General features: G+C 39.2%; 1 protein-coding gene across 1 annotated transcript in view; it reads right to left on the reverse strand.

Annotated features, from left to right (window-relative positions):
• Positions 1 to 4,955: 4,955 nt before the first annotated feature.
• LOC122651542 (WD repeat-containing protein 3) overlaps positions 4,956 to 15,323 on the reverse strand; it is a 29,549-nt gene continuing 19,181 nt past the window's right edge. The window contains exons 11-12 of the mRNA XM_043844958.1: positions 5,665 to 5,715; positions 4,956 to 5,537 (exon numbers count right to left, since the gene is read on the reverse strand). Coding sequence (XP_043700893.1) covers positions 5,382 to 5,537; positions 5,665 to 5,715 — 207 coding nt within the window. The 3' untranslated portion in view covers positions 4,956 to 5,381. The remainder of the gene's footprint in view (positions 5,538 to 5,664; positions 5,716 to 15,323) is intronic.

Below are 15,323 nucleotides of genomic sequence, written 5' to 3' on the forward strand. Positions count from 1 at the left end.
GGCTTGGTGGTGGCTGCATCATTCGATGACCGACATCATGACAGACTACAAGCGTGCACCATCGCTCTCATCTTTCTCTACTCCTCAAAACAGCTCTCTTATGATCATTGCAACTTTCCCTCACTTCTTCCCCGACAAACGTCCTACAAATTTTATGAGATTTTGAAAATGGTGAGGTCGGAAAGACAATCTCGATGGGAGGCTTTTCATAAAGTGAGAAATCCAACCCCATGGCCACTACAGTCTCACTTCTACATTTCTAGGGAATGGGGACCTCATGTTCAGTCAGATTTTTTTTTGGCGAACATTACACATGGGAGGAGACAGGCACATCGCATATCTCCTCGATCCATGGATTGGAGTTGGGTCAAATTATCCTATACCTAAGTGACAGTTCCCTCATAGCCAGGAAGTCAGCAATGGTATTATTCTCCATTGAAACAAAATTAAAAACACAAGATACAAAACAATAAGACAAAATACCTGATGTCCTCCAAGATAGGCTTCAAACACAAAGGTGATGCTTCTATTCCACCCTACAACAGAAAGACTATATTCTTGTTATCATTCTCAATGATAACACGCTCATAATCTTCAGAGATGGCGTCTAACGTAGTTGAACATATAGCGAAAGTAGTCCATGTGGCACATGCCTACTATTCTTTTGTACGTGGGAGAGATGATGTAGTTATTCTAACCGTTTGATTAGCTACTATCAAAGGTTGATTTTCAATCAAATATCTTTTCAAGCAGTGATATGCATCTCATGTATGTCCATGCATAGTCACCAAAATAAAAAAGAAATCTCTTAGATCCATTAGATAAGAACGAAAATTACAAGATAAGTAGGTTTCAAATTTGTTTTACATCCACTGTTTTCTATTTTAAACAGATTTACTTAATCCTCAAAGTTTGTTAATACTCATGTGCCACACAAGAATAAAATAAAATCAAACTTCCAAAATTGCCACAACCCCATTTAATTGTTTTAAATCTGTGAAATCCGATGAAAGTGCACCTTAATTGTAGCATTGGAAATGACGTTGATGAGGGGTTGAGAGGGGTTCGATTCGATGGCAAGGTCTGAATTTCGTTACTAAGAGATTTTCTTTTCAAACCTTAAACGATTTGGGAAAGATGAGAGCATTTTGGTCAATTAAAATACAATTTTAACGTTTACATCTACAGTTAACAGACTGGGTGTTTTTGTTACTTAGTTTGGAAAGCAAGGGAGGTACATGAAATTTTCCAAACTTCACATGTGAAAGTGTACATAAGTCATACCTCTGGGGAGGTATGTGAAATTTTCCCTTTATTTTAATAGATATGTGATTCCATGTACCACAATGCATAAAATAATATATAAAAACTAATAGAAAATCTAGAAAAAATTTCACATTATCTTAACTTATAAAATTACAAAAACAAGAAAACAAAATCCAATAAGGTAACTTAATCGGATAGACGGACACAAAGATATATTTCAAACATTTTATTACTGTTGGATTGCTAAATGAATCAGATAATAATCGGTCGGATAGGGGGATTATCATATTCATATCTGATAAGTTTTCAGACGGATTCAGATTCTCCTAAACAGATACGAACGCAGATCGAATACGAATTTTCGAATATCCGTTGACATCCTTAGTCCAAACGAGGCTTTCATGTTCAGTGAGAATTCACATATAAGTGAAAAATTGCAATAGATGGTAGATATGTAGTCACGGTTATACTTTTTCTACATTTTGATGTTTCAATGATATGCATTAATATTATTTTATTAACGGAATATTATTACCTTCTATTATATATATAAATTAAAAAAAAAAAAAAAAAAAAGACAGAACAATCAGCTGTGCAACGACAGGGAAGAATTAGCTGTACATAATGGAACTTGTAGTGATCCAATTAGTTTACACAACCCAATAGCAGTTATTATCTTTCTTATTTAGGAAGGTAAGATATTTTAGGTTCCATTTGGGATTTATTAAAGTGATGCAGTTTACAATCAAACCCTAATTTAGATAGGTGATTTGAAATGGAGTTCTACTCCAAAAAACACAAAAAAAGATTTGAAATGGAGTTAAAGTCAAAGGTGGAATATCCATCCACTATTGCTGAGTAATAAACATATTTTAGTGATATACCTAAATATGGTCGGCCACCCAGTGATATGGTGACACATGTTCAACAGAATCCGCGGTTGGCTGGATAGATTTCATCAGGTCCCGCCCGGAACCCGAGCCATGCATAATCCATTTGCCTTTCTTTCTTTCTTTTTTGATAAAATAATTAATGGACCACTATTCTTCCCTGGCCATAAATCTATAAATATATCAAGTGAGAAAAAGGTCAAGTGGAATCTTGGGGAGAGAGAGAGAGAGAGGCCGGTTTTTCGGCAACTGGATCTGTTGTTCTTGGTTGGAAGCTCTCATGGGAAAGAAAGTGACATTTGGGGACAACCAAACTGGCAAAGTAGTTTTTTGCAACATACCATGTCCAAGTGTCCATAACCAAAACATCAAAGAAACGAAGTTTCCAGTCCCTTCTTTCTCTTTGTTTGTCCAAAGAAAAGAAGTCCATCTTTAGTACGTAACATACTTTGCATGTGGGAAAGTGTCATTTGGAATAATCCAAGGATAACCTTTCAATAATCAAGGGAAAATATCCCCTTTTCAAAAGGTTATTCTAAAGTTCTAACTACATTTATTTTTTTCTTTTTTCTTTGTTGGGTGGAGATAATTATTTTCTAACCATTAAAGAAAGAAATATAAAATTAATGGGAAAGAATTCCCACAACATCAGTGTGCGAAGGAATCTACACACCACGTCAATGGTTGTCATAAAAAATGAAGGGAGAATGTTCTCTGTGCTGCAGCGCAGGCTGTATCCAGGCACATGGGCAGCCTGTGTAGGGAGGTAGGGTGGTCATTGCGCCGACCCCCATGTGCCTGGGCGCAGCCTGCGCTGCGGCACAGAGAACAGCACCCCAAAAATGAACCATCCACATAAGCCCACGTGTTCAGAGTTAAAAAAAAAAAAAAAAAAAAAAAAAAAAAAAGAGAGTTTTTCTCCACCCATAGAGGACAGTTCACCCACCATCGTCGGGTTCATAAACCTGTATAGGATTTTAGTATGTTCCCAAAATACCTTTCCAACTCCCTCTCCTGCCCATCCCATACTTACTGTGAATGGGACTGCGATGAATGGAATCCCATGCAATGTAGGTGGAGGAAAACGTGGTCCATAGAAAGAACTCTGTGAAAAGGAAACTTCATTAAGGTGTGGAGAATTTTTTCCTATATTTAAAAAGCTCATACTCGCACGAATGGTTGCTTTCCATCATTAATTAATGGGAGGAGGATAAATAAGTTCCATTGTAGCCTGTGCTTCCCAAGCACAGTGACTAGGGGGGGGAGGGATGGATCACGGTTTGTCCGACAGGAGTAGCAAAATGGAGAAGAGAGAATGAAAGAAGGGAATCCAGGTTTGACAATGTGAGTCATAGTCTGACCAAATTCCGATCCATGGTTTCAGGAATTATGTTAAACTTCATCCATGTGTAATTCACGTTGATCTTAATAAAGTTTCTCAATGTTACTACCAAATTTTTCCTTTAAAAAATTTAATTCATACCATAGTAAGAGAAAGGCGTTGAATCCAATCCGCGAGCTTTTCTACGCAAGATAATTTGTTTTTTGCTTGTGTTAAAGTATTGCTCACGCATTCCGCTTAACATACAGACTTCTACAAGAGTTTTTTTATTCATCTTCTCTTTCCCCCTTGACCATTGTAAGTTCCCTCTTTATGATACCATTCTATCCTCTTCCATTGGTGTAGTGTGAGAGATTCTTCCTACACCCAAGAGCGTGAGAAAGCTTCCCCATAAATTAAATATGAACAGATCATGATGAGGAAGCTTCTTCCCCATAAAATAAATATAAACAGATCATGATGAGGAAGCTTCATGTTCAAATCCTTAATAACTGTTTTTACATTATATAAGTGGGCATGGAGAAGCACTACCTCTCAGCTCTATCAGTTGTGGAGAAGCATTATCCCAACGCAGCCCTGGCTCCTCGACCCTCCAAACCATACCATCCTTATTGGCTTACAAGACAAGAGAGGTAGGAGCGGCATGCATCATAGTTCATGATCACATGGAATTGGCTCCCACTCATGGGCCTAATCCATGCAATTCCATGAAAACATCAAAAGTTTCTAATTTTTTCGGTGCAATGCCTGCAATGTTGTGTTTAGTGAACTTGTAACCCATGAATGGCTTACATCTAGAGTTCCTGACCAGCTTGTCATTTAGGCCCGGTGCAGGGTTCTCCATGAGCCTAGCAACTTGCTGTTATTCATGTTCCTGGGCCCTGTTCGTACCTCATTATAGAAGGCAATACAGCCCAATCGTAAAGTCATCTATATGCTACAGACAGCCTAGCCCAACCTTGCCCTGTGATATTCTTGATGATCTAAGCCTGCAGTAAAGGGGGGCAGACAACAGAAGCTACTACAAAGAAACAATGTTGGTTTGTTTGTAGGATTAATCTTCCCCAGAATTAGAAAATATCTTTCCAGTCCAGCCGTGGACCCAATTAATCTAGCCCAGCTTCAATTACAACCATTTCAGATACAAACCATGATAATACCCACATGGCCACATTCCATGGAAGCTAAAACATCACCTCTTAGGCTATTTTATGAGGTATCAATTGTTTTTGGAAGTTTTGATCTACCAAGAGAGGCCTGGAATTCAGAACATAAAACTGAATCAATTTTCCACTGTATGGATGATGCTCAAGATCCAACTAGCCTAATTGAAAATCATCTTCCACAGTAAATTCAATTAACTAAGATGCTCCTCAGTTCCATATGGTGACATAAATGTGTGGATTGAAGAGAAAAACAATCAACCTCGCTAACATCGTATAATTTACAGTTGAGCAGCCAAATGCAAGAATCAGAATAATTAGTTATAAGCCCTTGTGCTTCAGCAAATACTAACAAGAACAAAAACATGTGTCCTTTAATCTGGCAATGAATATTAGCTCACTTCATTTCCTACAGGAAGAAACAAAATTTGCTGCTGATGGGATAACAGGATATTCATTAGATGTGCGACTAGTGAGCTCCCATCAGCCATGAGTAAGATCTCACCTTTCTTTTTGAAAACATCTGGAATTCCATTACTCCAATCAACATTCCCTATTCAGAGCAGGGAAATGCAGGATTCCATGATTACGTTATCTATCTGGTCTCTGTTTGGAACCCCTTAAATATTGAGGAACTTCATGCTTTCCAAGATTACGGGGTCGACCCGACTGTCTTGACACACACTGGAAACTTGATGTCCTGCCATTTCTTTGGTCTGATTAGGCCCCAGCTCTACTCTTCAGCTTCTTCTTTTTCCTCTTCTCTTCTTTTGTGTCAGTCCTTGCTTCCAGACGTTTTGAATGTTGTGAACGGATTTCAAGTAGCTTTGTTTTTGCATCTCGGAAAAGGACATCAGATTTCAAAGACATCAATTGCTGCAATACAAAAAGAAACTGGCAGATCTCAGTCTCTTTGATTAGAAAACATAACTGTCACAGGCGCACAAGCAGAAACATGCACGAACATGGACACTAGCACCGTGGTACACACAGTTTCACTAACCTTCAGATGATCCATTGCTGCAAGGTTGAAACCAAGGGTGTCCTTGCATTCCTGACACGAGACAATTTGAAACTCCATTTAGGTCAACAACTAAGAATGTCTATTTTTCTTTTCCCACCCGCATGGGGGAGGAAGGGTGTTGGGTATGGTTCTGGTAGGAAGTAAAATTGTTACTAGGCATTTTCAATAAAGCAAAAGAAATAATGACTAGTGTGACACAAGATTCAATTGCTAGTTAAGGGGTCACCAATTGCTAACCAATGATCATGTATCTAAAAATAAATAGCAAACGAGTACAGAAGGCAACCGGAGACATTTTTTCAAGTTGCAACCTTATACAGTTAATACCACTAGGTCATGATCAGATGGCAGCAACACCCCCTAACGAATGTCATAAGATCTTTACACAAGTAAACGTGACAAATCGGGATGAACCCATCACCAGGATGATGAATCAGATGGTGTTCAAATTCACCCAGACAGTTTTACTTGTACAGTTACAAAATTTCAAACTTTTTTAAACAATTACGAATCTTCTCCAGTTGAGATGCAGAATGTCGAACAATCGAGCTACAGGCTAAACACCCCCCCCAAAAAAAAAACGATATACTAACATTCATAAAAATGATGATGGATCATTCAAAAGAGGGGGAAAACGACTGCAGAGAATATTTGTACTAAAAAAAGAAAGAGTAAACATCTAGTACACCCCCTGAGGTTTGTTCACCTATCTTGTAGCCCCCTTATGTATTAAAACCTTACTTACAGACCCCTGGGAATGACGGAATACCCATTCTGTTAAATTGAGCAGGTTAAATGATGATGTCAGCAGTCCATAAATATGGAAATGACCAGAATCACCTTCGTTCTTCTTCTTCTCCTCCTTCCTCCTCCTGCAACTCCACCAGCCACCACCACTGCTGCAACACCCAACCCAACGCCACCCACCCCTTCTCCACGTTGCAGCCCAACCCCATCCTACACGTTTCCCGCTCCCTCTGTTCCTTCTCCAACCCACCACACCCTGCTTCACCGCAACCCCACCCCTTGCTGCGATCTCAGCCTCAGACAGCCCAAAAATGGAAGCTCCCATGCCAAGAAATGGGCATCCCTATTATAAAGGAATCTGAACCTAAAATATGAAAGAAAAGCAAAGATAAAATGTCCTCCACAATCGCATTAGAAGCCCAGTCCGAGAGAGGGAATGCCTGAAGCATTTCTCAAAGAGCTGCAAAATCCCCATTAATCATCATAAACTTCCTGGATTTGTAGGCAAGAATCGTCAGGAAGGATTCTACTCCATTTCCAGCCGATTACGATAAGAATCGCACTGATCGTTAGATCTCTCATTTTTTGAAATGTTAGTTGAAACCCTAGAAATTAGAATTGGTAAGGGAAAAACAGAGATGCAGGAGGAGGAAGAAGAAGAAAAGAGGGAGGGGGAAAAACAGAGAACCAGGATTAGTATTTAGGAATTTATTTATTGGGGTTGTTTTTGTTATATTATTATATTGTTACCCATGGATAGGGATTAGTAGAGTAGAGTCCAAATTTGTTCTAGTTTTCTTGTTTGAGTCAACTTCAGTTTTGAAAGAGTCTAAATGCTCAAATTATCAATTAGATATGCAGTTGAATATTGAATGAAATTTGCAACTTTTCCTCACAGGTTGTGATTGTGCATACAGCTGTTCCCTCTCCTCACACTCTCTGCCCACCTCTCCGTAGTTGAATCTCTTCTCCGATCACTCTTATCTCCTGGTCTGTCTTCCTTCGTATTTGAGTTTCTTAAACTCTCCTCATCAATCCCTGTTTCCGGCAGTATTAACAGTGCCTTAAGACTTCGGTCAATCTCCCTTCCTTCCCCTTTTTTCCTAAGGTATTGGGTGTGAGTTCCTCTATCCTTGGAGAAGGAACACAGCACAGGAAGGGGAAACGTGTAGGGTGGAGTTGGGCTGCAACGTGGGGAAGGGGCGGCTGGCATTGGGTTGGGTTGCAGCAGTGGTGGTGGCTGGTGGAGTTGCAGGAGGAGGAGGAAGAAGAAGAAGAAGAAAGAAGGTGATTTTGGTCATTTCCATATTTATGAACTGATGACATCATCACTTAACTTGTTCACTCTAACGGAATGGATATTCCGTCATTCCAGGGATCTGTAAGTAAGGTTTTAATACATAAGGGGGCTACAAGATAGGTGAACAAACCTCAGGAGGTGTACTAGATGTTTACTCAAAAAGAAAAGGATACATAATTATAAGAAATCATTGGCTTTAACCACAACAGTCAATAGAATGAAAACCAAAAGACCATTAATCCAAGCAGTGGCCCCTTAACTTCGAGGTATGGCCAAGACAATCTCCCTGACAAATACTACCTTCTCGTGAGTGTCCAAATCCTATGTGACTAAGACATTGATACAAGCAGTAGAACATGATGACTGCACAAAATCTGCTACTCTAAGAGCCTCACATCTATTGATAGTTTGATACTAATACAACGTATGATAGTATAACACCTAGAAAGAATTATAAACACTCATAATATGTATATAACATACTCACAATAGGTTAAAACAAGACAAAATAAAGTTAATCAGTTATTCTACAAGAGTGTCTACATAATGCTGACACATTTTTTGCACTGTGGCATGAATTCTATCTTCCATACCTCCTATAAAACAAGGCAAATTTTGCATGTTACTGGAAGTAATATTGATATGTAAAACTTGAGTATGACATTGTTGTGGAGATGGAACATAAGAACTAGGAGAAGGTGAATGGGAAATGAAATTTGTGTTTCCTAATTTGTTTTTGTCTGCCTGGAACCAAGATGCAGTTGTGACTTGTGATATGAAACAGTGGGGAGGGTAGGAAGGTGTGGGTTTCAAACTTTAGAAGGAAACTGAATTGGAAAGTGGAGAGAGTTGTGGAGTTAATGAAGGTGCTAGAGACTGAAGACTAAGGCGGGATATAAGTTTGTGGGGAGGAAGTAGGACTGGTAAATTCAAGGAGAAGTCCTTTCTCAACTTGACATGAATGATAAATTCACAGTGAAATCTTTTGTCAACATGACACAAATTGACAAAATGTTAATAAGGCTTACACATTAAATTGTCTGGAACATATTGATTCCTACAAGAATCTGTATTACTTTGACAGGATTGCAACAATGGATAATTTGATTAGGAGGGGATGGAACATAAAGAATGTAGGTAGAGTAGGGGTAGGGATGTAAACGGATATTCGAAAATCCGAATTCGATCCGCATTCATATCCGTTTAGGAGAATCCGAATCCGTCCGAAACTAATCGGATACGAATATGATAATCCCCCTATCCGACCGATTATTATCCGATTCGTTTAGCAATCTGAAAGTAATAAAATATCTAAAATATATCTCTGTGTTCATCTATCCTTTTACGTTACCTTATTGGATTTTGTTATCTTATTTTTATAAGTTTATAAGTTAAGATAATGTGATTCTTTTTCTAGATTTTCTATTGGTTTATATATATTGTCTTATAGAATGTTATAACATGGAATCACATATCTATGAAAATAAATACAAGAGAAAATCAAAGACTAAGAAGAGTAGAAAAAAAGGGAGTCGCTGAACTCTCAAGTCTTAACCCTAGCCCTCATCATAAAAACGGTAAAGATGTCAACGGATAGTCAAAAATTTGTATTCGATCCATGTTCATATCCATTTAGGAGAATCGGTATTCAAAAAATCACTATCCGGAAATTATCCGAATCCGTCCGAAAACCGATAGGATATTATCCGAATCCGTCCGAATATAATCGGATACGAATATGATAATGCCACTATCCGACCGAATTCGATCCGTTTACATCCCTAAGTAGGGGGGGGACACGGGAAAATGTAATCAAGAGAGAGGTTCACATTTTAACTGTAGGAAGAATTACTACCGTTATTGGGGCAGTGTGGTCTTTTTCTGCATCACTGCTGTTGTTGTCAGAGGAGTGGAATGGAGCACTGGTAGAGGGAAGTGTAGCAACCCTGAGGAAGTAGATCCCTTTTGCAGTGCATAGTTCAAGATCTCGGTTTCCCAAGTTTTTTAGACGAAATCCATATGTAATACTGTATCAACCAGGTTTCGACGTATTTTGACAATATTACGGAAATTTTGATAATTGACCAGTTTCGACAAAAAATACCAAGTTTCGACCAATTTCAAGCAGCCCATTTTCAGTAGTTTCGATCAGTTTTGACCAGCACATGACATGTCGAGTTTTGCCCAAAAAAATACCAAGCTTTGACCAAAACCTGGGAAATCTCGATTTCGGCCTAGGTCGAAACAGGCCTCGAAATTGGGATTTAGAACCTTGTTGCACTGTGCTGATGACTGGTGTATATGAACGGAAAGAAATCCACGGGTGTTTGAAGACAAGGAAGCTTCATCAGACAGGATATCATGAAAAAAAATGAACTTGTTAAGTTGGACACTTGGAGTTCTGTGGTGTCTTTATTGAGGGGGTTAATATGTAGAGTATGGGATACTTGGGAAGAATTTGTTCTTTCCTTTTTCTGCCTTTCGAGTTCCAATTTGGGAACTTTGGTTATGAAAGAGAGCATAGTTGTTACGGCATCTAGGCGACCCAAGGCGTTGGAGGGGGCTCAGACACCAAGGCGCCCTTCCAGCAAAGGACGTCTAGGCGATGCCTTGACAACTATGAAAGAGGGGAATAGGATTTTTGTACTGCCCAACATGGACTGCTGTTCATTTTTTATAGCATCCTGACTGTACAGGTTGTCTTTTGACATATATTGATACAAGTTTATCATTCCTTTTTTTTTTTTTAAATAATAATAATAATAACGTAGTAGAGCGCGAGAGAAATGCAAAACTAAACTCATGGAGGGATGCTTTGAGTAAGTTAGATACAGTCATCACATAAGGAACGTGGCATTAGAAAGAAAAAATCATATGATTGAGATGAGATGTCGCTTAAGATGATGGCTAATAATTTACCAAAAGTTACCATAGTCAAATAAGGAGAAGAGACTGCACGACATTTCCCATTAACCAGATGATGCAGCTCCAAGAAGGAAGAAGAAGAAGAAGAGGCCCTGAACTTAGGGTTTGAATAGGGAGCCGTAGGTTAGGATTTATATTTTCCATACTTAGTTTATTTTTCTGTTTTTTAGATTGAACCGGGTTAGAATTGGTTGCATCCAATTGGTTCAATTGGTTCAATTTAAGTGAAGTGCTCCTATTGGTCAATAGGTCCTTATATCCTATTGGCTAACATGGGATCTACTTTAAATTAGTTGTTTTTAAGTTAGATTCTCTTATTTTAAGTTAGTAGGGGTAGTTAGGACATTTTACTGTTTAAATTAGTTAAATTAGATTTAAACCTCTCCCTTCCACGATTTTGTGAAGGAAAGGACTTTAAGTTGTAATAGGAATTGGCATTAGCCATATTATAAATATATTGAATCGTGGAGGGCTCCCCCACATGAGATTTGAAATTAAAATACAGAATTCGTGGCTGTCTTGCTGCTGCTCCTTGCTCTTCAAGAGTGTGTGCATCCTTGTGGGTTATCAAGGTGGAAGGGTGGGTAGAATCCTGCAACTCTTTACGCCGTGACGGCTGGGAGGTTTTCCTTGTGAAGGTGGTTCTATCCTTCAATGTTAGATTTGTTGCCGTGGATATCTGTTGTAAGTCTAAATTTAAATTTCTGTTTCCATTCCTCTTTCCCCCCATTCGATCCCTCTTGTTTTCTACTTGAATTTCTAAAACCCTAGATCATCTAAGTCTTACCCAGCCTTTATCCTACATCTGTGTTTCACCAAAATCAGATCACAGCCCTCCCAAACCAACCCCTCCACTCGACCAGACTTGCAGCCCATTCTGACCAGTCCAAACCCTAATTTCTGTAACCTTCCATTAGCCATTAAACCCTAAAATTACAGATTCCCCACTTCTGGCCATCAAAACTCTCCCATATTAGGATCAAACCTCCCTCCCACAGCCCCCTAAACTCGATCCCAAGCCTAGCCCTAAACCCCCACTCAAAACCCTAGTTTTGATTGTTTTCATAATTCTAAAACCCGAAACCCTAACCCTAATTTCTGCAGGAATTTAAAACTGATTCAAATTCAAATATTTTTATATCATAATGACCCCCCTAGACCTGCAGATTAAAACCATATAAACCCCATTCCCAAATTCCCATCCTAAACCCTAATTTTGCCCTAAAACAGCCCCTAATCAGCCCCAAACAGCAGGCTTCACCAGACCTTGCTTTTATCTGGCTCCTAGTAGGATTCTCTCCTATTCTAGGATTACATTACCAGATTAGAGTGGTTAAAGTGCAGAAAGTGTTTCTGAAGTTATAATCTGCAAACCAATCAAACTAGATAATAAATGCTGCTAAAGGCAGCTGCGCTGCCAGGTTCCTCTTAAGCACAAACATCCATTTGACTCGGGCATGAAAAGGACAATTTTGTTAGTAAATTCGCCAAATCTTACGCCATTCATTCAACACATTTCAAAGCAATATAACCTATCCACATGGTAATCAAAACCTTTCTTTTTAAGGTTTGACTTTGAAGTTTCAAAGGATAACATTACCAGGGTGAGAAGTACCCTATGGCCTACACGTTAAGATACTAAGCTACTATCTACTGGTCTGGTATCTATGGTCTCCCGCAATCTACTATCAAGTCTTTGGAATCTCTCCTGACTTCTTTTCTTTGGAAGGGCAATGATTCTTCTATATTTCTCCACCCTCTAAGTTGGGCTGTTGTTTGCTTGCCTAAGAAGGAAGGTGGCTTGGGTATCAAAAGGATCAAAGATGTGAACACTGCAGGTATTATCAAGCTAATCTGGAAGATCGCTACAAAAAAGAAAAGCATCTGGGTTGATTGGATTTACTCGGGGCCTCTCCGTCAGGACTCTATTTGGACTGCTTCAGCCTTGTCAGAAGCTTCTTGGGTTTGGCGTAAGATCCTTGCAACCCGCAATTTGGTGATTCATTCCATTCGTTCTCAGATTGGGGATGGTCTCTCTTCTTTCCTTTGGTTAGACCACTAGCACCCAAAAGGGATCCTGATGCAAATTCATCACCAAATAGGGTTTGTTTCATTGGGAATAAGTCTAGGGTTGGGTTACATACATGTTGGACCTTTGATCCCATGGGTTTCTAATGTAATAGGCCACTTTCATGGGCCTAAAATATGGGTAAATAGGTTGCATACGGGATTAGCTCCCATACTTGGTTTTATTTCCATACTTAGCTTTTTATTTGGTGTTTTAAATTGAACCGGTTCAATCAATGGTTCAATTTAAGTGATTTTATTAGTTTTTCTTTTAGTTATTTAGTTAGGCTGGATTAGAACTCTATTTTGAGTCTATTTCAGTTTCCTAGTCAGTTTAAGTTAACTAATAGGTTAAGGATTGTGTTAGGCCTTTCCTTTTAGTGTCTAAGTCTATTTTTGAGTCTTCTATATAAGTTTAAAAGGGAGGCCAGCATTGGATACGAATTTGATTGATAAAACTCAACTTTATGCTTGCTGCCTTTGTTGCTGCCATTCTCTCCTATGAGATCCAGTCTTGTGAGTCATATCAAGACCCCCCTTTATGAGTCATATCAAGGATTGAAGGATGGAAATCCCTAGTGACTCCTTGCATCTTGTAGATCAGAAGGTCCTCTCTTAACTCTTCTTCAATCTACCACTGTTGGAGATCAGTGTTATTCAAGCCTGGCCTATATAGGACTACATTAAATTGGTATCAGAGCTATGGCGGAGGGAAGCTCCAACCAAGCCCCGAAAGACCCACCTCCATTCGTTTTTAAGACCCGAGTTCGTCTACCTAATGGGAGCACAGCCATATTAATTGTTGATGAGAGGCAATGTAACAACATTATTTCACAATCCGTGGAGGATATGTTGTCCCAGTCAGGAGAGATTTGCATCATGCCTACAGGACAAGTCTTTGTTGAATTTGAGCGTTCCTCATACTCTAACGGTGCTTGGTGCCAGCCGGTACCATCTCCAAGGAGCATTATTGCAGTAGATTATAATTGGTTGAACGAGCAACAAGGTTGGATTGAACTTGAAAACAACTCATGTGTCCTACCTGATCGACACCATCTATAGTTATATACCATTATTTTACTCTAAAAGGGTTACAACCAAAGGTGACCACATCGACTGTACAGCCACAGGGATTGCCGAACATGTCAACTCAAACACAAGTAGCATCGACTGTTTTTCAAGTTTCACCAATGGCGGATGCACCAACAGAAGATTCTACTAAGGCGGTTTGTATTGAAGAGATTCAAGAACCTATAGCTAAAGAAATTCAAGTAGACCAAGCTGCACCAGTAGTTGAGATCATGGTTGAGAAGCTCGGCCATCAAATTGATGTGAAGGTCCAAAACACAATGGCAGAAGAAACTACTGAAGAGAACAAAGTAGACAAGGCTGAGGACATAAAAGATGAAGTGGTGATTGAGAACACTCCACAAGAAATCATCGACATCCAAGTTCTTGAAGAGGTCGAGCACATAGAATTTGTTATGCCACTATGGTTCTTTGAAGAGAAAGCTCCACGCCTTGAAGACTACATCCCTAAAGTCTACAAGCAACCATAATTCTACTTGGGAATGGTCAAAGCTACTACTCACATGTTGTTTCCCCCTCATCACTACAAAATTCAAGGAAGAATTTTTCCAAGTTAGGGAGAGTTGATGCAGATTCTTCACCAAATAGGACTTGTTTCATTGGGAATAAGTCTAGGGTTGGATTACATACATGTTGGGCCTTTGATCCCATGGGTTTCTAATGTAGGCCACTTTCATGGGCCTAAAATATGGGTAAATAGGTTGCATACGGGATTAGCTTCCATACTTAGTTTTATTTCCATATTTAGCTTTTTATTTGGTGTTTTAAATTCAACCGGTTCAACCAATGGTTCAATTTAAGTGATTTTATTAGTTTTTCTTTTAGTTGTTTACTTAGGCTGGATTAGGACTCTATTTTGAGTCTTTTTCAGTTTCCTAGTCAGTTTAAGTTAGCTAATAGGTTAAGGATTGGGTTAAGCCTTTCTTTTTTAGAGTCTAAGTCTATTTTTGAGTCTTCTATATAAGTTTGTAAGGGAGGCCAGCATTGGATACGAATTTGATTAATAAAACTTAGCTTTATGCTTGTTGCCTTTGTTGCTGCTATTCTCTCCTATGAGATCCAGTCTTGTGAGTCATATCAAGACCCCCCCTTGTGAGTCATATCAAGGATTGAAGGAAGGGAATCCCTAGTGACTCCTTGCATCTTGTAGATCGGGAGGTCTTCTCTTAACTCTTCTTCAATCTGCTACTATTGGAGATCAGTGTTATTCAAGCCTTGCCTATATAGGACTACATTAGATCCTCCTTCACTCAGTCACTCCCAAAATCATTTATGCTTCTGGCCTCCACAGGCTCTCTTTGGTTGCTGATATCATTGACCAGGCTGGTTGGTCTCCCCCCCCCCCCCTTCTTCCATCCCTGTGTTGAATCTTATTTGGAATGACCTTCAACTCATCTCCAGAAGACCAGCGGATAGAGGCGATTGTGTTTCTTGGTCATCAAACAATTCTACCTCCTCTAAAGCAGCCTGGAATTTAGTCCATCTAAAAGGCCCTTTAGTCCCTTGGAGG

This window comes from Telopea speciosissima, chromosome 2 (genome assembly GCF_018873765.1).
Source record: "Telopea speciosissima isolate NSW1024214 ecotype Mountain lineage chromosome 2, Tspe_v1, whole genome shotgun sequence".
NCBI classification, from domain to species: domain Eukaryota; kingdom Viridiplantae; phylum Streptophyta; class Magnoliopsida; order Proteales; family Proteaceae; genus Telopea; species Telopea speciosissima.